Here is a 26,593-nt window from a genome sequence, read left to right on the forward strand (position 1 = left end):
AGAAGCGAGAAGCGAAATGGACGTATCGACGCCGCGCGAGATTATCCGAGCGTTCTGGGACGCTGCAGTCATGGACTGTGGGGCTGGTCCCGGCGGGGGTTCGAGTCCTCGCTCTTGCACGGGTGTGTCCTTAGGATAATTTAGGTTAAGTAGTGTGTAAGCTTAGGGACTGATGACCTTAGCAGTTGGGTCCCGTAGGATTTCACACATATTTGAACATTTGAACGTATCGACGGCTTGCTGCACATGCTGGGCACAGTGTATTGGCTGTGTGTCGCTGCTCTGAACAGTCGCCTGCGGAACACTGCCATACCTGCAAACCAGGTTTTTGACGTCTGCGTAGTACACACGCATGTCAAGACCGATACCTTCTGAGAACAGCCGTGGCTGACCGAACATCAACCAGGGACGGGATCTGGGAACATGTTGCACCAGCTGCGTCATCAGGGACCATTGGAAACCGTCTGCTCGCAGCAGGAGTAAATTCACGTTGTTGCTGGCCAGTCAACCGGTGATGCCATGACATCGCCAAGCACGGCAACTCTGTTGTTGTGAAAAAGTTGACTGGAGGCTGGAATGGTACTCTGTTGTCCTTAGTGACGAGAGTAGGCTCTGTTTGTATCCGAGTGGTAGACGTAACGCGTATGTGGCGTAGATCTGGTGAGCTGCCTAGTCCAGAGTGCATCTGCCAACGACACACGATTCCCATCCCAGGCTTCATGGAGTGTGAGTGTGTGTGTGCGTGTGTGTGTGTGTGTGTGTGTGTGTGTGTGTGTGTGTGTGTGATGGGAACGAGGGTCGTCAGTTGCAACTCGCAGTGACATTCGGTGACTTTTTAAGGTAAGGGAACCAGTGTTTGTTGCTACATTCCAGAGACTGTTATCCAAGTGCTACTGCCATTCCTTGGACAGGAAGGTGATGGGCTTTAGCAGCAGGACAATGCAGGTCCATGTACGACTGCTGTGATAGAACGTGCTCTTCGTCGTGTATAGCAACTACCCTGGGCAACGAGATAACAAGACCTCTCACTGATTGAACACCTATGAGATATGATGAAGCCCAAAGTTGTCCAGTGTCTACAAGAACCACTGCCGAATTCCAGCAAAAGGCACATGATGTTTGCCACAGTCAATCGCAAGATGCCATTCGGCACCTTCATGATGATTTGCGTGGTGAGAATACAGGCCCGCTTTGCGAGCAGATGGGGGTGCATAATATGTTGATTGTGTTGACAGTGTTTACTGTGGCATGTGTGTTTGCGTTGATGTGAATTTATCATCATTTACTGCCATAATGATGAACTGTCACTTCACTTGTTAGTAAAATTACATCGTCCTTGAGATTGCTGAATTTTTTACAGCAGTCTATAGTCACAGTACACTAGTATAGCCATCGTCGAAGTCAACCATCGTGTGGTGTGGCGTCAGCTTAGTGGATTACGACATAAAAAACAGACTACTTATGACTGACCCGTGCTGAGATGAGTGAGGTGATACGTAATCTTAAGACAAGTTACCACTTGGCGTATGATTTCAAGTGGGCGGAGATAACGAGATCATTAGCTCCACTTATTTATAGTGCAGCTACTGTATAAAGACGAACACGGAGCGGTGAGCTACAGGCCGAGTCGACGATGTTTCGCCTGGCAGTACTGCTCGTATGCCTCCTGTCCCCAGGTTTGGCATCGCCAACCAGGGGCCGGCTGTGGAGGACAGGACAGGCTCGCATCATCGGAGGGTCTGAGGCCAGCATCTCCAGTTTCCCTTGGCAGGTGTCTGTAGAGTCGGCGGGAGTCCACATTTGTGGAGGGTCCCTCATCAGTCCCGACTGGGTGCTGACGTCCTCGTTGTGCCTAGATGGCCTCAACGGCGTTTTCGAGCATATGCTGCAGTTCGTCTCGCTGCGTGCGGGTACATCTACGAGGGGGAGCGGCGGTGACGTGTTGTTCGCAGCTGAGATATACGAGCACCCACTTTACATCCCCATCACGGTTGATTACGATGCCGCACTCATCAAGGCAAGTCGAATTGCAATTTTATTTCTTAAATTCCTTTTCACTGGTAATTACTTGCCGGTCGCGGTGGCCGAGCGGTTCTAGGCACTTCAATCCGGAACCGCGCGACTGCTACGGTCGCAGATTTGAATCCAGCCTCGGGCATGGATGTGTGTGATGTCCTTAGGTTAGTTAGGTTTAAGTACTTTTTAACTGCTAGGGGACTGATGACCTCAAATGTCAAGTCCCATAGTGCTCAGAGCCATTTGAACCATTCTATAATTACTTAGTAGAAATTATATTATTTTGCATCATCGTGGCGATTGCCATAATTTTCATACGTTATCATAGATTCCCCAGGTCTTTCCTGAAGGTTTGGTCTACAATCCAAAGTTTTCAAAAAGTGTCTCATGTGAGCTAGATAATTACTCCGAAGCTTTCCTTGTTCTCTGACTTGAGCCCTAATATTGTACATACGTTTCTCTGTACCTTTCCTTTTTTTATCTTTCCCAGACCACCTGCATAGAGCTTGAAGAAATGTCCTTACGGTGGACTGCTGCCTCACTTTCCCAGAAAGTGCCCAAGTTTGATGTGGATGCATGCGAACTTCAGGAACCAAAACCATAAAAATGTCAGAAGGGAAGTCTTTGACGTACGATATTTCACGTCATGTTTCGAATCACCTTTGCTGGAATACTACTATTTTCTATAAAATACTCCATTCGTCTACGAAGCTAAAGTTCAGGTTTCAGATATCGTTAGCAAATATAGCAGTGCACAACACTCACTTGACGTTATTGAGAACCGGAGGAGTAGTTCTGTTGTTAAAAGTCTTATGTGTTACCTGCGATTTGCGGAGACGTTCTTCACAGTGCGAATGAACCGGAGCATACCGACTGAAGACATGCTTCCGCAGCTTCCACACCTGAAAGAGCACCACTTTCATTGGTGTAAATCGAGAGCAGGCGTATCTCCATACAAATCAGCCCAGTCTTAGGGTTCAATGCCTCAGTCGGTTAAAACGGAACCCGTATAGGATCACTTTATTGCCTCTGTGTCCGTGTGTTAAGAAGCCTTTTTCTCAGAAACGGGTAAAGCCATCAAGCTGAAATTTAAGTTAAATACTGAGGTCTATCTTCCCTTGACAGTGTACAAAAATTAAGCTTCCATGTCAATGCAATTAAATGTTACGGTCATATACAAGAGAGGCGTTGCGCATCACGGAGAAATTTACTATTGACATTTCGAAAGAGTGCTTTCCGGGAGGAGTCGGACAACATATTATTGTCTCCCATATACATCTCGTAATCATAAAAAGAAAATTCGAGACGTTAGAGCTGATAAAGAGGTTTACCGACGATCGGTTTTCACAAGCTGCATTCGCGAGTCAACAGGGAAGTGAGGGACCGTTGGTGGTACCAGAAGCACGATTCGTCATACACTGTTAGGTGGCTAGTGGAGTGTGATGCAGATGCACATGAAAGCTGCAAGAGATCTGCAGGGCATTATGTATGAAAAATAAGGGTGTTTTAAACAATGAGGTAGAGATTTAGATCCGTGGCTTCACTCCATGTGTTGGAAGGCAGTCGTAAAAAATAGTTCGGATCGCCCCCAAGTAAGAGTATAGAGTGACCTTCCGCCCTCCACCGAAGACAGCAGCACTTTTTGGTCCCGTCATGGATAACCTGAGGGTCCGCAAAGTGGGTGTTTACAAAATCCCCTGCGAGTGTGGTCTTCGTACATCGTACAGTCATGCACAGAACACGGAAGGTACACCGGCTGCTACAGCTCAACAAATCGGTTGGGACAGAATTCTGCATCGACACTGGCCACGTTCTGCTGTACGGTAATGTCGGCAACCTCATCATTCTGAGACTCGCTAGTCAAGGAAACTATAGGAATTCAATTAGCGAAGTGTGTAATTAAGAGAGACAGACTAAAGAAAAATCAAGACACATTCGCAGGATGTCAAATAGTGCAATATGTTTGAAATTTTAAGAAAAATGGGGGTAAGCTGTAGGGTTCTTGCACAATATTGATACTCCAAAAACTCTCATCAAATCCTAAAGACAACTAACCACTGCCGGAAAAAAATTTTTGTCTAGCCTTTTAAAGAATTCCAATTCATTCAAGATTTATTGTTGCAACTGAACATACGGAGTACAAGAAATAATTATCTTTACAAATCTATAGTACAAGCGATTTTGAAGTATCAGGTATCGAGCCCTGCTGAAACACCCATATTAGTACGTGGTGTAGCCACTACGGGCCGCAATCAGGCGATGACTGCTGGAGCATACCTTCACCGAGGAGTCAAGCAGTATATTGCTCCCTCCTACGTATATCTCGCGAAGAGACCATGAGGATAAAATCAGAGTGATTAGAGCCCACACAGAGGCATACCGACAATCTTTCTTTCCACGAACAATACGAGACTGGAATAGAAGAGAGAACCGATAGAGGTACTCTAGGTACCCTCCGCCACACACCGTCAGGTGGCTTGCGGAATGTAGATGTAGATGCAGACTCTGGTATCCTGTCAATCGTACAGATGGCGAATACTTCCTGGGATACGTATGTCATGCCTGCTCGACCTGTTGACGTAATTAAGTGAGAGTTGTTGATCAAAACCGGCGTCGTCTTTCCAGATGTTCTATTTTTTTTTTTTTTTTTTTTTTGCACAGTAAAGTGTCATGCTTTACTAGAGTGTGTGTTTTAGCAGCATTCTGCATGATATTAGGAATTCATTAACCTGATACCCTGTGCGTCAAATGACAACAAAAAAATGGTTCAAATGGCTCTGAGCACTATGGGACTCAACTGCTGAGGTCATTAGTCCCCTAGAACTTAGAACTAGTTAAACCTAACTAACCTAAGGACATCACGAACATCCATGCCCGAGGCAGGATTCGAACCTGCGACCGTAGCGGTCTTGCGGTTCCAGACTGCAGCGCCTTTAACCGCACGGCCACTTCGGCCGGCAAATGACAACACAGAATAAATTGAAAGAGTTGTGACTTAGTACCCTACTGGCCATTAAAATTGCTACACCACGAAGATGACGTGCTACAGAAGTGAAATTTAGCCGACAGGAAGAAGATGCTGTGATATGCAAAAGGATTAGCTTTTCAGAGCATTCACATAAGGTTTGCGCCGGTGGCGACACCTACAACGTGCTGACATGAGGAAAGTTTCCAACCGATTTCTCATACACAAACAGCAGTAGACAGCCGTTGCCGGGTGAAACGTTGTTGTGATGCCTCGTGTAAGAAGGAGAAATGCGTACCATCACGTTTCCGACTTTGATAAAGATCGGATTGTAGCCTATCGCGATTGCGGTTTATCGTATCACGACATTCCTGCTCGCATTGGTCGAGATCCAACGACTGTTAGCAGAATATGGAATCGGTGGGTTCAGGGGGGTAATACGGAACGCCGTGCTGGATCCCAACGGCCTCGTATCACTAGCAGTCGAGATGACGGGCATCTTAATCCGCATGGCTATAACGGATCGTGCAGCCACGTCTCGATCCCTAACAGATGGGGACGTTTGGAAGACAACAACCATCTGCACGAACAGTTCGACGACGTTTGCAGCAGTATGGACTATCAGCTCGGAGACCATGGCTGCGGTTAGCCTTGACGCTGCATCACAGACAGGAGCGCCTGCGATGATGTACTCAACGACGAACGTGGGTGCACGAATAGGAAAACGTCATTTTTTTCGGATGAATCCAGGTTCTGGTTACAGCATGATGATGGTCAAATTTGTGTTTTGTGACATCGCGGTGAACTCACAGTGGGAGCGTGTATTCGTTATCGCCATACTGGCGTATCACCCGGCGTGATGGTATGGGGTGCCATTGGTTACACGTCTCAGTCACCTCTTGTTCGCATTGACAGCACTTTGAACAGTGGACGTTACATTTCAGATGTGTTACGACCCGTAGCTCTACCATTCATTCGATCCCTGGGAAACTCTACATTTCAGCAGGATAATGCACGACCACATGTTGCAGGTCCTGTACGGGCCTTTGTGGGTACAGAAAATGTTCGACCTCTGCCCTGACCAGCACATTCTACAGATCTCTCACCAATTGAAAACGTCTGGTCAATGGTGGCCGAGCAACTGGCTCGTCACAACACGCCAGTCACTACTCTTATTGAACTGTGGTATCGTTTTGAAGCTGGAAGAGCAGCTGTGCCTCTATACGCCACCCAAGCTCTGTTTGACTCACTGCCCGGGCGTATCAAGGCCGTTATTACGGCCAGAGGTGGTAGTTCTGGGTACTGATTTCTGAGGATCGATGCACCCAAATTGCGTGAAAATGTAATCACATGTCAGTTCTAGTATAATATATTTGTCCAATGAATACCCATTTATCATCTGCCTTTCCCTCTTGGTGTCGCAATTTTAATGGCCAGTTGTGTATTTTTTCCGCTTTTACAGGTGAACGGCTCTTTCGCACTGGGTCCTAACGTGCAGGCAGTCAGCCTGCCAGAGCAAGGCTATGACCCACCAGTGGGACTGCCGGTGACGATCACTGGTTGGGGCTACAACGTCACTCGCGGCAGCATGTCCAGTGTTCTACAGAAGGTGGACATCAACATCGTGGACCGTGCCCTCTGCCGGGCGTCCTACGTGATTGTAGACGTGACAACGAACATGGTGTGCGCTGGAGACCTGCTGAGGGGCGCTTGCAATGGCGACTTTGGCGGACCGCTGGTCAGTGGTAGCACGCAGATTGGCGTCTTATCCTGGACGCTCTTCCCGTGCGAGCTTGGCCTCGACGTCTACACCAACGTGGGCAGCGTCAGGACCTGGATCAGCGAGGTCTCAGGAGTCTGAAAGGGCGCAGGCCTTATTCATTCTAATCTTGGGAGATCAACGCATATGTATTTCGTACTAATCAACGATCTTTGTTTCCTCAAATAAATATTGATATTTGTACCAAAATATTATATTGTAATCATTTGAAAAAACGCAAAAAAAGAACAGTCCTATACTTAAAGTCCCATACATTTTATTTTACTGTTTCTATCAGAAGCTGAATTAATTAATGGCAATCGCAGACAATAACTGTTGTGAATGTAGTAACGGAATGCTACTGTTAACTCACCCCTAATATCCACTATATTGGATATCAGGGCTGAATTAACAGTAGCATTTAGTTACTACATTCACAATATGTACTACTGCTCATTAATTTCAATACACCCTGGTAAATCTGAAATACCAGGGAGTATTGAAATTGATGAGCGGTAGTATATATTTTGAATCTGAAATACCACTATATATATATATAGTGGATATTAGGGCTGAATTACATCTACATCTACATTTATACTCCGCAAGCCACCCAACGGTGTGTGGCGGAGGGCACTTTACGTGCCACTGTCATTATCTCCCTTTCCTGTTCCAGTCGCGTATGGTTCGCGGGAAGAACGACTGTCTGAAAGCCTCCGTGCGCGCTCTAATCTCTCTAATTTTACATTCGTGATCTCCTCGGGAGGTATAAGTAGGGGGAAGCAATATATTCGATACGCCATCCAGAAACGCACCCTCTCGAAACCTGGCGAGCAAGCTACACCGCGATGCAGAGCGCCTCTCTTGCAGAGTCTGCCACTTGAGTTTGTTAAACATCTCCGTAACGCTATCACGCTTACCAAATAACCCTGTGACGAAACACGCCGCTCTTCTTTGGATCTTCTCTATCTCCTCCGTCAACCCGACCTGGTACGGATCCCACACTAATGAGCAATACTGAAGTATAGGTCGAACGATTGTTTTGTAAGCCACCGCCTTTGTTGATGGACTACATTTTCTTAGGATTCCCCAATGAATCTCAACCTGGTACCCGCCTTACCAACAATTAATTTTATATGATCATTCCACTTCAAATCGTTCCGCACGCATACTCCCAGATATTTTACAGAAGTAACTGCTACCAGTGTTTGTTCCGCTATCATATAATCATACAATAAAGGATCCTTCTTTCTATGTATTCGCAATACATTACATTTGTCTATGTTAAGGGTCAGTTGCCACTCCCTGCACCAAGTGCCTATCCGCTGCAGATCTTCCTGCATTTCGCTACAATTTTCTAATGCTGCAACTTCTCTGTATACTACAGCATCATCCGCGAAAAGCCGCATGGGACTTCCGACACTATCTACACTATTAACAGTAGCATTCAGTCACTACATTCACAATATATACTACCGCTCATTAATTTCAATACACCCTGGTATTTCAGATTTATAACACAAATCAAACGTAATTTCTCAGAAAATATAATTATATTACCTTCCACGTATATAATACAATCACAGTCAGTATATTTTACTTTCATCAAAGCATCCTCCTTTGTACTTAATGACTGCCTCACAAACTCCGGGTACGCGATCAGTCAGGTTTTGTAGGTATCATGAATCTATATGATTCGTTAACAATATTCCAGAGATGCTCCTTGCTGGATATATTAACTTCCCTGATCCGTCTGTCCACTTCATCGAAGACCATTTCAATGCGATTACAAACGGGGCTTTGGGACGGCCATACCATATCATTCTGTACTTTACGTTTTTCCTTTGTTGCATTGTAGTTTGTACCGACCGATGTTTTTGGTCATTATCCTGTTGTAAAGTGAATCCTTTCCGTATTAAGCGCAATACACTTTGTATTGCATGATATCGAAGTATGCTGTGGTACTACTTCTGATCGTTACATCCTTCTATTTTCACAAGGTTGCCAACCCTATCTACGGCAAAACATCCCTAAACCATAATAGAACCTCCACCGTGTTTAACTGTAGGTAGAACACACTGCTAAGCTACCCTATCCCCGACAAATCAGCGAACAAATAACCTCCTTCTGGATGCAAAAATCTCGAACTTCGATTCATCGGTGAATAACACGCTCGTCCACTCTGCCGATGACCAATTACGAAGTTTTATAACCCATTCAAGTCTCTTCTTTTGTATATGGGCCTTAGAAGGAGTTTTATTCATGTGACACATCCTTTCAAGCCTGCTTCACTCAATCTCCTTTTTAATGTTTCTACAGATATGGTTGTGGTGTTCAATTTTACCAATTCTGCACGAATTTGGCGCACTGTTTTGAATATGTTTCTCTTACTGGTAATTCTGATATATTTATCAACACTTTTAGTAGTTTTACGAGGTCGTCCTGGTCGTGATATGCCCTTATTGTTACCTGTTGTCTTCTGGCGGTGGACGTATTGCACTCCCCCTATAGAAACGCTACACTGTTTCGCAATTTGGCGAATAGATAAACGTGTTTGTCTAAGTGCTACAATTCTAATACATTTTCTTATGGATATCTCCATTCGTGGAGTCATAGTAGCGATGTGCACACTTTAGTGGCCGGCCGCGGTGGCCGTGCGGTTCTAGGCGTTCCAGTCCGGAGCCGCGCTGTTGCTACGGTCGCAGGTTAGAATCCTGCCTCGGGCATGGGTGTATGTGATGTCCTTAGGTTAGTTAGGTTTAAGTAGTTCTAAGTTCTAGGGGACTGATGACCACAGCAGTTGAGTCCCATAGTGCTTAGAGCCATTTGAACACTTTAGTGTCATGAAGGAACTGACGTGCAGGAACAACATGTTATGTATCGTAGCAATGCTTGCTGTTCGCTGCGGACATCTCATCACTACAGGGAACAACATAGGTGCACCAAATGCAGCGTTCGTCGCAAATAGGTAAACAAACGTATCAGACAGGTACATAACGTTTATGTACACCACATTGTATATATATATATATATGCAGTCCTGATTGTGGCGCTCACCTGCACGGCGCCAAACACGCATACGACCATCATTGGCACCAAGGCAGAAGCGACTCTCATCGCTGAAGACGACACGTCTCCATTCGTCCCTCCATTCACGCCTGTCGCGACACCACTGGAGGCGGGCTGCACGATGTTGGGGCGTGAGCGGAAGACGGCCTAACGGTGTGCGGGACCGTAGCCCAGCTTCATGGAGACGGTTGCGAATGATCCTCGCCGATACCCCAGGAGCAACAGTGTCCCTAATTTGCTGGGAAGTGGCGGTGCGGTCCCCTACGGCACTGCGTAGGATCCTACGGTCTTGGCGTGCATCCGTGCGTCGCTGCGGTCCGGTCCCAGGTCGACGGGCACGTGCACCTTCCGCCGACCACTGGCGACAACATCGATGTACTGTGGAGACCTCACGCCCCACGTGTTGAGCAATTCGGCGGTACGTCCACCCGGCCTCCCGCATGCCCACTATACGCCCTCGCTCAAAGTCCGTCAACTGCACATACGGTTCACGTCCACGCTGTCGCGGCATGCTACCAGTGTTAAAGACTGCGATGGAGCTCCGTATGCCACGGCAAACTGGCTGACACTGACGGCGGCGGTGCACAAATGCTGCGCAGCTAGCGCCATTCGACGGCCAACACCGCGGTTCCTGGTGTGTCCGCTGTGCCGTGCGTGTGATCATTGCTTGTACAGCCCTCTCGCAGTGTCCGGAGCAAGTATGGTGGGTCTGACACACCGGTGTCAATGTGTTCTTTTTTCCATTTCCAGGAGTGTATATACAGGTTGGTCAGAAAAAGTCTGAAACGTTTGTAATAATGTTTCAGGGTAGGTTGCTCTGAGACACCAGTGTTAAGAAAAAAATTCAATACGTTGCGCCGTTTCTGAGTTATTTAGCATTGAAGTTCGGGAATCAGGTCGTCTGAGCAAACCAAACTAAGTACTCATTGGGCAACACCGCACTGGCAGGCCGCTTGATTCGGAGCGCCGGACGCTCCGATTGACTAATTTCAATACTAAATAACTCGGAAATGGCGCAAAGTGTCGAATTTTTTTCTGAGCATTTATGTCTCAGTACAACCTGCCCTGCAACATCCATACAAGCGTTTCAGACATTTTCTGGTCATCCTGTATAATTAAGGCGATAACGGCCAATGATCCCTTCACTGCAGGTGCACACCGAGTTCAAACTTTTATGGAAATCGGCGAGATGCCTCAAGTAATGAGGGTAATGAGCAGGGGCACTTCATCAGTAGTGTGTGTTATAAATTGAGAATTTGTGTCTGACAGGAGGCGTGCTAGGGTAATTCATGACGTTTTAGTGACCACTGTGTCCAGATGACGTATGGTCAGCGCATTTCCCTAATAAGCGGGAGACCTGGGTTTGAATCCCAGTCCAGTACAAATTTTCAACTTGCCCTAATCATATAAATCAGTGCACCCTGGCAGCTAATGTCTATAATTCCCTTGTGTCTTGAAAATACTGATTTCACACAGTGGCACTATTACAGAAATGTGACAAAACAGTAACAAATAACAATTATTAGGAGTATTTTGCAACGGATACTTAACTTCGGTACAATTTAATACATTGCACTAGATCTCTTAAATCTAATACGATGGAATCTACATAATTTTAGTGTCTCTTGGCAGTCCATGATATTATCGGTATAACTGATACAATGATGTAGGCGCTCTCGGTTGTCCTAGTTGTCCACATAAATAGTGACCCCTAAGTTGGAATGTAGTCTTCACGATACTGTACTGAGATGGCTCCAGGCATTGAACTGAACTACTTGCCTGAGTGCCTATCGTTGCCTGTTTGGGGAAGCATTCTCATGTCTGACATCTACATTTATACTCCGCAAGCCACCTAACGGTGTGTGGCGGAGGGACAAGGCGAAAACAATGTAGTACGCAGATGACAGCGGTCTCTGTGGCGGCGATGCACACCCTAGGCAGACATACACGATTCTCTAAAGGAAGTGGTGCAGAGGCTGGAAGAAGTCTGTGGTTGTGAGAGCCATCTCGAGGCTGGTGGCCAGAAATGAGGGGTGTCAGGCGAGTGGCTGTACCTGTGTGATGGCAGCTTCCCGCAGTGTTTTTTTTTCTTTGTGTAAATATTGCATGGTACAGAAAAACGATTAACACTCTGCCTAACAAAGATGATAGCTCTGGTTAGCGTATAAGCTGCATGTGACGAAATGTTCTTAGTTATTTAGCCTCAAAACGGGCATTACGTGTTCTTTCTGTAAAGGGAATCTGTAGGGAGGAATGGACTCAGTGCAATGTGGACTTAAAAGAGGTCGAGAATGTGGGGAATCAAACGCTTTAGCTGCATAGTAACAGTGGTGAGTTAGAAGACGAGAGAGGATCCCCTACCCTTACCATCCAGTCCCAAGGTCAAGACAAGTCAGCTTCCGGATGTTCTTATGGCAGGCAGAGTGTTTCACAACAGTGTGGCACGAAAGTTTAATGTTGTTATAGTTATGTAATCTGTTAGTAGAATGATTCAGAGGTATTAAGAAGTGAGAATTACTGTGAGCGTCCTCAGAATAGTAGTTAACTCAAAATATTTGCTTGTTGAGCTAGTTTCGCCTCAGAGTTCTTCACTTCTTCTCTTTAAGAATCATCCAACGTTTCTCTTTGCCATTGGGTTGTATTGTATTGCAGAATTAGTTATCCTATTATTGGACATACCTTGGATATGGTGCGGCCGGATTGGCCGAGCGGTTCTAGGCGCTACATTCTGGAACCGCGCGACCGCTTTGGTCGCAGGTTCGAATCCTGCCTCGGGCATGGGCGTGGATGTGTGTGATGTCCTCAGGTTAGTTATGTTTAAGTAGTTCTAAGTTCTAGGGGACTGATGACCTCAGAAGTTAAGTCCCATAGTGCTCAGAGCCATTTGAACCATTGTTTTGGATATGGTCTTTCCAAATCAATCGTTATTTTTCAGATTTATTTGCAATGGTTTCAACATTTAATTCTTGTCTAATATTGCTGTTTTTATGGTCCTTCTGCAAAGCGGAGGAACTTCATCTCTGATGATTCGATGCCTCGCAGTTGATCAAATGGTAGGTTCCAATACTAACTGTCACTTAGCACCAAAGACAACGATATTACTTTGTAACGTTTAATGAATATTTCGTTCGAGCATTATATTTTAACGTGCGTTGTAAGGATCCACAGAAATTTCTCAATCTGGCCAATTTTAGCTCTACATCGCCTGATTTGGGAAATTTAAAATTGCACGCTAAATATTGAAACTCTCCTACTTGTTCAATTCTTTATCCATCTATAATGACTTTGGCTCTTATGGGTTCCAATCTTTGAAATGCGTTCACTTTTGTTTTATCTGTCGATAAAAACGATAAAAACACAGTAAGTTGGTAATTTAAAGTCTCTTATTTTCTCAGTTATTTTTGCTAAAGTGAAAAGACAGTCACAGCATGATCTACCTATTCTAAAGTCATGTTGTACCTCTGACGAAACTGCTTCCGCTGTTGGTATTAATCCATTGTTTATAATTCTAACATATAGTTTGTAATAGGAATGTAGCAGATTTATTCTTCAGAATTTTGCCCTTTGTGATTCATCCCCTTTCCTGCAAACAACCGTACCAGAGCTTCATTCCGTTTGTTCGTTACGCGCCGGTTCAGTCAGCAGTCATTCGTAAAATTTAAAAATCCATGCTCTAGTCTAGTTGATCAGATGCAGTTTTAATCAGCTCCTTGTTTATATTGCGTTACAAAAATCTTCCAGGCATTGCTAAATTGTAAATTTCGGATTTAAAATCCGAAGATCTTAGCGGATTATCCACTATTTGGGCACGAGAGAGAGTATAGAGGTTACAGCTCAACATTCTGTGTACAAAACCATTACGATGTGCCTATTTTCAAAAAATTCTATTAATGCTACAAAGGTACAGCCATGACCGGATGGACAATTCAGAAGATAAAAAGCACTTGAAGCTCCGTTTAAAAAACCGTACCAATTTCATCTATTAAGATACTAAAAAAAATTGAAGTGAAAAGTTCCTAAAGCATGGATTAACGACAGTAAGAATGAGAGAGTGAATATTACCCCAACTGGGAAAGTTATTACTAATTTAGTGTGAAGATATGACGCTTCTGGAGAGCTGAGGCATCAGCGATGCGTTTTGGAAGCGATTGCCCTGTTTCGTCGTCCGATCCTGGTAGAATTGTGGGTGTATAAGTAACTCCATTCGCTAAAAGTCTTTTGTCAACAGTGTGTGTCGCCGTCGGACAGCAAGTCAGTGACGAGCTTCGCGGTGGAGTGCGTTGTGCTGTTAACTGCAACTGGGAATTGCATGAACCGTAAGTAATTAAATTAAATGGATCGCTGTCTGTCAGCCAGCAGTTGCGATGGGGGACCTTCGTCGGTCTACGACTTGGTTGGTTGGTTGGTTTGGGGGAGGGGACAGCGAGGTCATCGGTTCCATCGGATTAGGGAAGGACGGGGAAGGAAATCGGCCGTGCCCTTTCAAAGGCATCATCCCGGCATTTGCCTGAAGCGATTTAGGGATACCAAGGAAAACCTAAATCAGAATGGCCAGATGCGGGATTGAATTGTCGTCTTCCGGAATGCGAGTCCAGTGTGCTAATCAGTGCACCTACACGCTCGGTGGTCCATGGGTCTATGAGTCTTCGTTTCTGTGAGCCTACACGATTCCACCAGTCACTTCTCCAGCCTCTGCTGTTGCCAGCTTGGGACTTGAGTCCAATACTGTGGATGTAGCACCTTACAACCAGTGGGTCACCTGGAGGCCTACTTCAGCTGCTGCCCGCTTTTTTCTCTTGAGGCCTACAGTTCGAGCCCAGGGCCACGCAGTCGTTCGCTCACCATTGCGTGTCTGCTGGGCAGTCTATTCTGCAGCACGAGCCGTCTCCGAGTATCATCTTGATTGTTGATGTTGATGAACAGTATATTGATGTTTCAGCAATGATGATGTTTATAAGAAAATGCATTGGATGGCTACCAGACATCCAGACACCACTCCAGTCCTACCCCGCTTAGGGTGGTGGTCTATCAGCTTCCTGAGCTCCAATTATCCCGTTCCACCACACACCATAGAGGCCCGCCATCGTGTTCGCTATAGTTTCACGTAAATGGGGGACGACCCAGGCCTTCACCATGGGACGGCGATGCCGGTTTTGGAGGTCAACCCGACATGAAAGTACCAACTTGGATGTGGTTATAAGGAAGGAAGATTAGACTTCAACGTGTCGTTGACACTACAGTGTAACGACCTTGTCTATTCCGGGTGGCTACTTGTCGCAATGCTGGCCAAAAGTCAACTTTTAAAATGCGACAATTCCCGGAACGCATAACTTCCTGCGGCAATCTGATAGAGGGGGTAGTGTGTCACTTGCTTATTGTGCACTGACATGCGGTAGAGCTAGTCTGTATTTACGTCTCTCTTGCAGTGCATCTAAAGCTTCTCTCCTGGCTTGAAATCACTGTGCGTTTCTGAATGTGTTAAACTGTGTTTTTACTAGACGTGTAGCGAAAAGCAATATGGATTCCGAAAGTCCGGGTTGTGCCGTTATTTATAATTACTTTTAATCATATTATTTACTACTTTTATTAGTAAAAATTTGTTTTCGTTATACTTGAGGGTGCTTCCCTGCGTATTTGTTAATGCAGTGTGAAAGCAAAATCATTCTTCTGCCGGCATCAAAAAAATAAAAAAAAAAGGAGACTTTATGAAAAATTATATGTTGTCAGATCCTATCTTCCCCGATGAAGAAAAGAAAGGTTTTAAATATGAAATGTTTTATATAATGTCACAATTAAAGAAACGATATCTTGCTTCACACAAGCTTGAAAATCCTTTCTTAAAAAATTACCAGACTGGCTGTAAAGTGCTATCAAAATTCCATGATCTAGAACTCGAGTTCGTAGGCCATAAAAATTATTCACAGAGTTAAGTGCACGCAGAAAAAGACATGAGACACAGCTACTGAGAAAGAATTTTGGTGCCACAGAAGTAACGTACATCAGTCAAATGAAGCTCCTAGAATCCGGAAGTGTTGAGGATTCAAAAATAATTAAAGATATTACTTCATCTCCTACAAGAAGAGCTAAATACGTACAAACCTCAGATCGGAGATAGAAATGTTACTGTATAAATGAATAAAAAGTAGCCCCAATTCTAATTAACACCTAAAAATATCATAAATAATTTTACATATGTGAATAAATTTGTATAGTAATTGAAAGAAACGATGTACTAATGAGAGGATGTTTTTTTAATTATTCATGAATTAGTTTGTAAAAATAGTATCTATCGCTAAAATGTGTAAGGAAAACTCTGTGAAACAAAATGCAGTAAGTACTTTCATTTGTCTGGCGATATAAGAAAGCGGAACGCGACTAATTGTGTCTCCCCCTCTCCTGTCACCCGCTATCGATATGAGCTGTGTGTCACGTGTACGCTTTTATTCAATAATTATGTTAAGTAGATGTTAAGTACCCGTGTTTCATTTGCAGATCCCTTTCCTTGCTATTCGTGTGATAGGTGATCTTACTATGCATTTCTTTGGTCCAGTTCCAGGCTCCATCGAAGAGAAGTTGCTGGTGCATTGTTTGGTGGGCACGGCCGAACACTGTTAGTGTCCATTCACCGTTTAATACATCAGATTATAATTCATACGTCCCTGAGATCATTTTTTACCGATCTTTTTTTCTCGCACTATTATGCGAACTGCGCAATGTTCAAATCGGACATAGGCCTCCAAACAATATCGTCAACCAACGCACTCACCGGTCTGACGTACTGAAGATGCTAGAAGGCACAGTTAAGTTTAATTAGAAAAGGGAGTAAAATTTTTCTGTGCAGTATTTTATCATTTCAATAGCATTGCCTCCAGCAAGTACTTTCTTAAAAATCATGTTTACTAACAGCGATAAAATCAATTAACATTCCATTCTAATTAATTAATTAATTCATACCTGTCTAACCAAACAATAATCATATAAAAATATCTTCTCTCTTATTTTTCTATGTTGAGAAACCCTGCAATCCGCAGAGACTTACAACGGAAAAATCTATTTACACGTATCAAAGCCATGCCAATCTTTGTGGAAGCCTCACTGACAGAAAAAGAATACGAAATAATTCGGACACTTAATATAAGTTCTATCCCTGATACAGCACCCTTCAAGAGGCTAAATAGCAGTGTTACCCTGTGACTGAATATATCAGGAGACTGTAACATGAGTGGATATTTAACTTAAATTCTTCTTTAACCAAAAATGCAAGGTATTAATGTCATATTTGGAAGATATTTGAAATTATCTTCCAAATGATGACATAAATGCATTGGAATCTATCTATAAATGGTGATGTGGTGCTTCACAGCAAATTCAGTTAAGATAAAATTATTCTTATGGGAACAAACTTACTCACCTTTACTGCCTCCTCTACAACTTAATAGTCGCACGAATAACTGTTTGGAAAAATCCAACACCATCACCTCCTCACTGCTGAAGACTGGAAGACATCTGTCTAAGAAGTAAGGAATCCAATGAAAATACAATAATGTTACCAAGATTGTAAATACACGACTGGCCATTAAAATTGCTACATTACGAAGATGACGTGCTACAGAAGCGAAATTTAGCCGACAGGTAGAAGATGCTATGATATGCAAATGATTAGCTTTCCAGAGCATTCACACGAGGTTGGCACCGGTGGCGACACCTACAACATGCTGACATGAGGAAAGTTTCCAACCGATTTCTCATACACAAACAGCAGTTGACCGGCGTTGCCTGGTGAAACGTTGTTGTGATGCTTCGTGTAAGGAGGAGAAATGCGTACCATCATGTTTCCGACTTTGATAAAGGTCGGATTGTAGCCTATCGCGATTGCGGTTTACCGTATCTCGACATTGCTGATCGCGTTGGTCGAGATCCAATAACTGTTAGCAGAATATGGAATCTGTGGGTTCAGAAGGGTAATACGGAACGCAGAGCTGGATCCCAACGGCCTCGTATCACTAGCAGTCGAGATGACAGGCACCTTATCCGCATGGCTGTAACGGATCGTGCAGCCACGTCTCGATCACTGAGTCAACAGATGGGGCCGTTTGCAAGACAACAACCATCTGCACGAACTGTTCGACGACGTTTGCAGCAGCATGGACTATCAGCTCGGAGACCATGGCTGCGGTTACCCTTGACGCTGCATCACAGACAGGAGCGCCTGCGATGGTGTACTCAACGACGAACCTGGGTGCACGAATGGCAAAACGTCATTTTTTCGGATGAATCCAGGTTCTGGTTACAGCATGATGATGATCACATTTGTGTTTGGTGACATCGCGGTGAACTCACATTGGAAGCGTGTATTCGTTATCGCCATACTGGCGTATCACCCGGCGTGATGGTATGGGGTGCCATTGGTTACACGTCTCAGTCACCTCTTGTTCGCATTGACAGCACTTTGAACAGTGGACGTTACATTTCAGATGTGTTACGACCCGTAGCTCTACCCTTCATTCGATCCCTGGGAAACTCTACATTTCAGCCGGATAATGCACGAGCGCATGTTGCAGGTCCTGTACGGGCCTTTGTGGGTACAGAAAATGTTCGACCTCTGCCCTGACCAGCACATTCTACAGATCTCTCACCAATTGAAAACGTCTGGTCAATGGTGGCCGAGCAACTGACTCGTCACAACACGCCAGTCACTACTCTTATTGAACTGTGGTATCGTTTTGAAGCTGCAAGAGCAGCTGTGCCTCTACACGCCACCCAAGCTCTGTTTGACTCACTGCCCAGGCGTATCAAGGCAGTTATTACGGCCAGAGGTGGTAGTTCTGGGTACTGATTTCTGAGGATCTATGCACCCAAATTGCGTGAAAATGTAATCACATGTCAATTCCAATATAATATATTTGTGCAATGAATACCCTTTTATCATCTGCATTTCTTCTTCGTGCAGCAATTTTAATGGCCAATAGTGTAATTAAGTCTTCATTGCAAATTAACTCACTTAGGTATCTCTAGCACTATGAGGGGGGTGTGAGTGCGGCAGTAGCTCGGCAAGAAAGTAGAATCTATATCGCACTGCGAAGTTATTGGTTCTAGATTTTAATCTTACAGGAAACTAACGTTTTAACTCTTTTTATGACAGAGCTGCAGATGTTTGGCTGGCTGAACGTAGCAAATAATCCACGTCAAAATCATCCTACAAGAAACGAAAAAGATATTAACCGACTTCAATTCTTTGATAACACTCACGCCGTAAAAGGTAAAAATGTTCAAGTTTCCTGCTTTCCCCCGTCTATAAAATGCAAAGTAGCCACGAATGTTCCTAACGTACTATACTGCGAGAATACTGGTTACTACGTTGTTGTTACCTGCATGGCGTACGCAGTGTTTATGAAAAACATTTCACGCTGTAGACCCAACTACATTATTACATAACTTTAGGAATACCAGTATGAGTGTATAAAGGCCGCGGTAGATCATAGGCAAGGCACGATCCGCCGCTTTCACCTGGCCTGACATCGGATAGCATCAGGCGACCGTAGGCAACTCCACCTACATTGAGACACTCTAGGTGGCGTTGCCGTAGGCCGGTGGAGGAGAAATTATTCTGAACCGGACATATGCGCACATCTCGCTTCTGAAGAAAGAAACGTTTTCTCAAGGTTTTTCTGTTACTGGTGGGCAAGAAAATGAAGTAAATTATTCCTGAATTTCCAAGAGATTGATGACCTTAGCAGACCGACGAGCTGCATTTTACTAAATTACGAAAGAATCGGTTTCAGTAAATCAGATTTATTTTCCATTGCACAACATTTACCAAGGAGAGTAACTTCCTGTGGAAACTTACGTATCCTACAGTGTTGGCAGAGTGTGTAGATGGTCGCTATGTGATTTTATTTCAGTGATTACAAAAAGAAGTAATTCAGCCCAGGGAGTCATGAAGCCAAAATTCTCATGCAGTATGGCTCACAAGGGAACCTCCCCATCGCACCCCCCTCAGATTGAGTTATAAGTTGGCACAGGGATAGGCCATGAAAAACTGAACACAGATCAATCGAGAAAACAGGAAGAAGTTGTATGGAACTATGAAAAAAATAAGCAAAATATAGAAACTGAGTGGTCCGTATCCAAGATAAGCCACATCAAGGTACATGTACACTGATGACCACCGTGGTCCCGTGGTTACCGCGAGCAGCTACGGAATGGAAGGTCTCTGGTTCAATCCTCCCTCGAGTGAAAAGTTTTATTTTTTTGTTTTCAGACAATTATCAAAGTTCATGCACTCAGACATGATCAACTTCGCTCTCCAAAATTCCAGGACAAATTCAGATTTGCTTGGACACATACAGGATTTGACGGTCTACACACGGAAAAACTTGAAAACGTTAAAAACGTATGTTTTGACAGAGCACAGGGAAAACAGTGCGACTGTGAAACTTGCATTCATTTGTTGCCGTTTATGTGACAAATTCTTATGTTTTCATCACTTTTTTGGGAGTGATTATCACATCCACAAGAAAACCTAAATCGGGCAAGGTAGAAGAAACTTTTTACCCATTCGCCAAGTGTGCAAGTTAGGTGGGTCGACAACATATTCCTGTAATGTGAAGCACATGCCGTCACCAGTGTCGTATAGAATATTTCAGACGTGTTTTCCTCTGGAGGAATCGGTTGACCTATGAATTTGCGATCAAATGTTTTCGGTTCCTATTGGAGAGGCACTCCTTTCGTCTACTAATCGCACGGTTTTGCGGTGCGGTCGCAAAACACAGACACTAAACTTATTACAGTGAACAGAGACGTCAATGAATGAACGGTCAGATCGTAACTTTGCGAAAATAAAGTAAGTATAATTTTTACTCGAGGGAGGACTCGAACCAAGGACCTCTCGTGCCGCAGTTACTCACTCTAACCACGGGACCACGGCGCTCCTCAGCTTACACAGTCCTTGATGTTGCATATCTTACACTTGGACTACTCAGTTTGTATAATTTGCTTATTTTTTCATAGTTCCACACAACTTCTTCCTGTTTTCTCGACTGATCTGTGTTCAGTTTTTCAAGGCCTATCCACTGTGTCAATTTATAACTAAATCTGAGGGGGGTGCGATGGGGAGGTTCCCTTGTCAGTAGCGCTACGAGATAATCATGTCTCAGCCAACTGTGCAGTTCCGTGGTCCTGGGGCATGATACTAGGTTAGTTTAAGTAGGTTTAGGGTTCGATCTGATAGACATTGGTAGGCCTGACTTACCCCTTATCAAGCAAAACGAAGAACATGCGATTTCAGCGCAGTTACAAAACCACATTAAACGTGATGTCCGTTCGCTGCCGACTGCAGATTACGTTGGGCTACAATAGAGGCGTAGTTGGCAGTATGTACAATCTATGTCACCAGTAACCTTTCTTACACCAGTAATCTTTACTTCAGTTACAGCATCAAACGCCATGTAAGGACGCAGGGAAATTATTCCGTCTCATACTGCAGCTTAAAATGTTGATTATATTGGTTCTGGTTTCACGGGATTTGATCTATTCGTGATCACATAGTGCCATCAATTCGTTGTTTGCCCAAGGTTCCAGACTCCTCAAATTCTACAAATAATTCGCGTGTCAGGGTTCGAATCCTGGTTCCGCACAAAACTTTTCATAATGTCCTTTCAGACTTTAGCCTGGGCGCACGTAACTGATGATGAACGTTTACGAGTATTTTGATTCTTAACGAATCTTCATTCATTGTCATTAACAATATGTGACGGATTCGACTCCCAGAGAGAGAGAGAGATACAGATCTTTTCATCACATCAGTATACGTTTAAACATGCCACTCCTAGTTACTGGTGAAAGAGAAATTTATAGGTAACATGTCTTCCGGAATATTCAACAACGATATGTGCGAGGTTCGATTCTCAATCATTTCTGTGTTCTTCGCCACGTCATCTCTAATTCACAAATGCCGACATCTCGCTTCTGGTGAAAGAAACTAATATTTAATGCCAATTTGTGGCTAGGAAAAAACGGTGATACGTGACGGTTTGGAAGCCGGGAAGGCAGGAATTATTAATTTTTCTCGTCACTGCAGTTTCAGGCATCTAGTTTCCAGGGGCAGAAGTGTATTCTTACCACAATTTATTGGTTATGAACCGCAAAACAGCCGGATTTTAAAGAGATGGGTCCTGGATAAACTTAATGAACCAGAGGTGGTAGAGTGTTTCAGAGGGAGCATTAAGGAACGGTTGATAAGAACAGGGGAAAGCAATACAGTAGAAGAAGGATGGGTAGGTTTAAGAGATGAAATAGTGAGGGCAGCAGAGGATCAATTGGGTAAAAAGACGAGGGCTAGTAGAAATACTTGCGTAACGCAAGAGATATTGAACTTGATCGATGAAAGAAGAAAATATAACAATGCAATAACTGAAACGGGAGATAAGCAACACAAACGACTAAAAATGAGTTCGACAAGAAGTGAAAAATGGCTAAGCAGGAATGGCTAGAGGACAAATGTAAGGACGTAGAAGCACAGAGCACTAGAGGTAAGATGGATAGTGCCTACGGGAAAATTACAGAGACCTTCGGAGAATCGAGAACCACCTCTATGAATACCAAGAGCTCAGATGGAAAACCAGGCCTAAACAAAGAAGGGAAAGCAGAAAGGTGGAAGGAGTATGTAGAGGGTCTCGATAAGGGAGACGTACTCGAGGGCAATATTATGGAAACGTAAGAGGACGTAGATGAAGATGAAAAGGGAGACATGATACTACGTGAAGAATTTTACAGAGCATTGAAAGACTTAAGTCGAAACAAGGCCCTGGGAGTAGACAACATTCCGTCAGAGCTACTGATAGCCATGGGAGAGCCAGCCATGGCAAAACTCTTCCATCTAGTGAGCAAATTGTATGAGACTGGCGAAATACCTTAAGACTTCATGAAGAATATTGACAGGTGTGAAAATTACCGAACTATCAGTACAATAAGTCATGGTTGCAAAATACTACCACGCATCCTTCACAGAAGAATGGAAAAACTGCTAGAGGCCAACCTCGGGGAAGATCAGTTTGGATTTCGGAGAAATGTGGGAATACGCGAAGCAATACTGACTTATTATAGAAGATAGGTTAACGAAAGGCAAACCTACGTTCATGGCATTTGTAGACTTAGAGAAAACTTTTGACAATGTTGACTGGAATACTCTCTTTCAAATTCTAAAGGTGGCAGTGTTAAAATACAGGGAGCGAAAGACAATTTAAAATTTGTACACACAACATATGGCAGTTATAAGACCTGAGGGGCATGAAAGGGAAGCAGTAGTTGAGTAGGGAGTGAGACGGGTTTGTAGCCTATCGCCGCTGTTACTGAATCTGTATAATGAGCAAACAGTAAAGGAAACAAAAGAAAAATTTTGGAGTAGGAGTTGAAGTCCAGAGGGAAGAAATAAAAAAAAAAAATCGAGGTTTGCCGAGACATTGTAATTCTGTCCGAGACAGTAATGGACTTGGAAGAGCAGTTCAACGGAATGGGCAGCCAACAAAAGCAAAACGAGGGTAATGGAATGTAGCCGAATTAAATCAGTTGGTGTCGAGGGAATTAATTAGATTAGTAAATGAGACACTTGAGGTAGTAGATGAGTTTTGCTAATCGGGAAGCAAAATAACAGATGTGGTCGAAGTAGGGAGGATATAAAATATAGACTGGCAATGGCAAGGAAGCGTTTCTGAAGAACAGAAATTTGTTAACATTGAGTATAGATTTATGTGTCAGTAAGTCCTTTCTGAAGGTATTTGTATGGAGTGTAGCCATTTATGGAAGTGGAACATGGAGGACAAACAGTTTAGACAAGAAGAGAATAGAAAAATTCGAAATATTGTGCTATAGAAGAATGCTGAAGATTAGATGGTTAGATTGTGTAACTAATGAGGAGGCACTGAATATTTGGAAATTTGTGGTAAGGTCTTATGGGACCAAATTGCTGAGGACATCGGTCCCTAAGCTTATACACTACTTACTCTAACTTAAGCTAACTTACGCTAAGGACAACACACACACCCATGCCCGAGGGAGGACTCGAGCCTCCGACGGTTGAGTGGCGCGAACCGTGACTAGGCGCCTGAGACCGCGCGGATACACCACGCGACGGCACTGAGTAAATTTGGGAAGAAGAGAAATTTGTGGTTCAGCCTTACTACAAGAAGGGATCGGTTGGTAGGATTTCAAGGTATTACCAATTTAGTACAGGAGGGGAGCGGGGTGGGGGGTGGGGGGGGGGTGTAAAAGCAGATTCAAAAGAATGTAGGTTGCAGTAGTTACTCGGAGATGAAGAGGCTTGCAAACATGGAGAGCTGCATCACACCAGTCTTTGGACTGAGAACCACAGCAACAACACACAGCATCGATGCCATTTCAGCATTAAACGCGGTATCGCTTGCGCGGATCACTGAAACAGCACTTACTGGAAGGCCTCTGAGCAATAGCAAGTGGTTTCTTCACGCGCTTCACCATTCTGTGTCATTTACCTTCGAAGTCTTAAAAACTGAAATGCAGTGAATTCATGTTCCATAATATTTATTCTATATTTTGTTGCGAACTGGCTTCCGCGGCGTTATCAGACAACCTAAGAAGATTCAGAATGTAATGCAAAATAAATATTATGGAACACTGTTACTATGTATTTCAATTTTTAATATTTCTTCGTTATTCCACTTGCCGACAGATTTTTCAAGAAGTGTTATCTTCGAAGTGTTTTGGCTCGGAAGCATTATCTGTTTCCTCTGTTTGAGTTGTTGACACTCGATACTTCAGTTATCTCGAGTGCCCTGCACATAAGTAGTTCCTGGAAAGTGTAGCTCGAAAATGATATAACATCAAGATAGTTTTCCTTTAGTCCGCTGCAAGTCACTTAGATACAAGCAATCTTAAACATTTCGCGTGAAACCAGTTTCTTCTGAGCTAACACTTCTCTAGGGTTTACGTCTAGCAGCCTGTTGTATGGTTCCCATTAATTAATTCTCTAGACTATCCCACTTCCTGACACAGCTGTGATTTACTCTCGATGAGGCACTGCACGTCGTTCTTTCAGCAAGTTCAAGTAGGACGAGCCTACGTATTACGATCTCACTGTTTGGTCATTAAACCTTTATCTGTTTGTTCCCATTTGAACTGTATTTAGTTTTTCTGTTAGTTTCTCGAATCTTTTTTGTGAGGATCGTATTGAAGCGGGAATGTAACCACACATGGATCTGCAGATATAGATACTGAAATTATACGTCGGATCCCACTTCGAAGCAATCGGAGGATTTAGCACCGAATGCAGACTTGAGAAATTTTTGAATTGTTGCTTAGTTTCTTAGCTCTACTGATGATGGAAAACGCCATGTAGTTGGAGGAAGGGCGACTGGCGTATTCAGTGCCACTGACGATGAGGCTATGCAAGATGAAAATCAAGATAAAAGTGTAATCATACCGAGGATCTATTTCCTTAAAAAGGTTTTTTTTCGCTTGCTACGTATTGTGAAGTGTTCGCGCTGATGTTCAACAAAGTAAATTACAAAGAGAGCCATGTGGGAGAGGGTATAGTAAATCTCGTGTTACATTACCATGCGTATGAATTTTTTGAACTTCTACATCTACATCTACATGATTACTCTGCAATTCACATTTAAGTGCTTGGCAGAGGGTTCATCGAACAACAATCATACTATCTCTCTACCATTCCACTCCCGAACAGCGCGCGGGAAAAACGAACACCTAAACCTTTCTATTCTAGCTCTGATTTTTCTTATTTTATTTTGATGATCATTCCTACTTATGTAGGTTGGGCTCAACAAAATATTTTCACATTCGGAAGAGAAAGTTGGTGACTGAAATTTCGTAAATAGATCTCGCCGCGACGATAAACGTCTTTGCTTTAATGACTTCCATCCCAACTCGCGTATCATGTCTGCCACACTCTCTCCCCTATTACGTGATAATACAAAACGAGCTGCCCTTTTTTGCACCCTTTCGATGTCCTCCGTCAATCCCACCCGCTAAGGATCCCACACCGCGCAGCAATATTCTAACAGAGGACGAACGAGTGTAGTGTAAGCTGTCTCTTTAGTGGAATTGTTGCATCTTGTAAGTGTCCTGCCAATGAAACACATCCTTTGGCTCGCCTTCCCCACAATATTTTCTATGTGGTCTTTCCAACTGAAGTTGTTCGTAATTTTAACTTCAAGGTACTTAGTTGAATTGACGGCCTTGAGAATTGTACTATTTATCGAGTAATCGAATTCCAACGAGTTTCTTTTGGAACGCATGTGGATCACCTCACACTTTTCGTTATTTAGCGTCAACTGCCACCGGCCACACCATACAGCAATCTTTTCTAAATCGCTTTGCAACTGATACTGGTCTTCGGATTACCTTACTAGACGGTAAATTACAGCATCATCTGCGAACAACCTAAGAGAACTGCCCAGATTGTCACCCAGGTCATTTATATAGATCAGGAACAGAAGAGGTCCCAGGACGCTTCCCTGGGGAACACCTGTTATCATTTCAGTTTTACTCGATGATTTGCCGTCTATTACTACTAACTGCGACCTTCCTGACAGGAAATCACGAATCCAGTCGCACAACTGAGACGATACCCCGTGGTCCCGCAGCTTGATTAGAAGTCGCTTGTGAGGAACGGTGACAAAAGCTTTCCGGAAATCTAGAAATACGGAATCAACTTGAGATGCCCTGTCGATAGTGGCCATTACTTCGTGCGAATGAAGAGCTAGCTGCGTTGCACAAGAACGATGTTTTCT

At 43.9% G+C, this 26,593-nt stretch overlaps 2 protein-coding genes across 2 annotated transcripts in view; one reads left to right on the forward strand and one right to left on the reverse strand.

The window, feature by feature from the left end:
- Positions 1-26,593, reverse strand: part of LOC126263507 (trypsin delta-like) — a 562,206-nt gene that overhangs the window by 19,885 nt on the left and 515,728 nt on the right. The window lies entirely within an intron of this gene.
- On the forward strand, positions 1,594-6,950 carry LOC126262754 (trypsin-7-like). Its single transcript, XM_049959565.1, has 2 exons — positions 1,594-2,017; positions 6,444-6,950. Exons 1-2 carry the CDS (start codon positions 1,634-1,636, stop codon positions 6,840-6,842), a joined length of 783 nt encoding a protein of 260 aa, XP_049815522.1. The 5' UTR covers positions 1,594-1,633; the 3' UTR covers positions 6,843-6,950.

The sequence above is a fragment of the Schistocerca nitens genome, chromosome 6, assembly GCF_023898315.1.
Source record: "Schistocerca nitens isolate TAMUIC-IGC-003100 chromosome 6, iqSchNite1.1, whole genome shotgun sequence".
NCBI classification, from domain to species: domain Eukaryota; kingdom Metazoa; phylum Arthropoda; class Insecta; order Orthoptera; family Acrididae; genus Schistocerca; species Schistocerca nitens.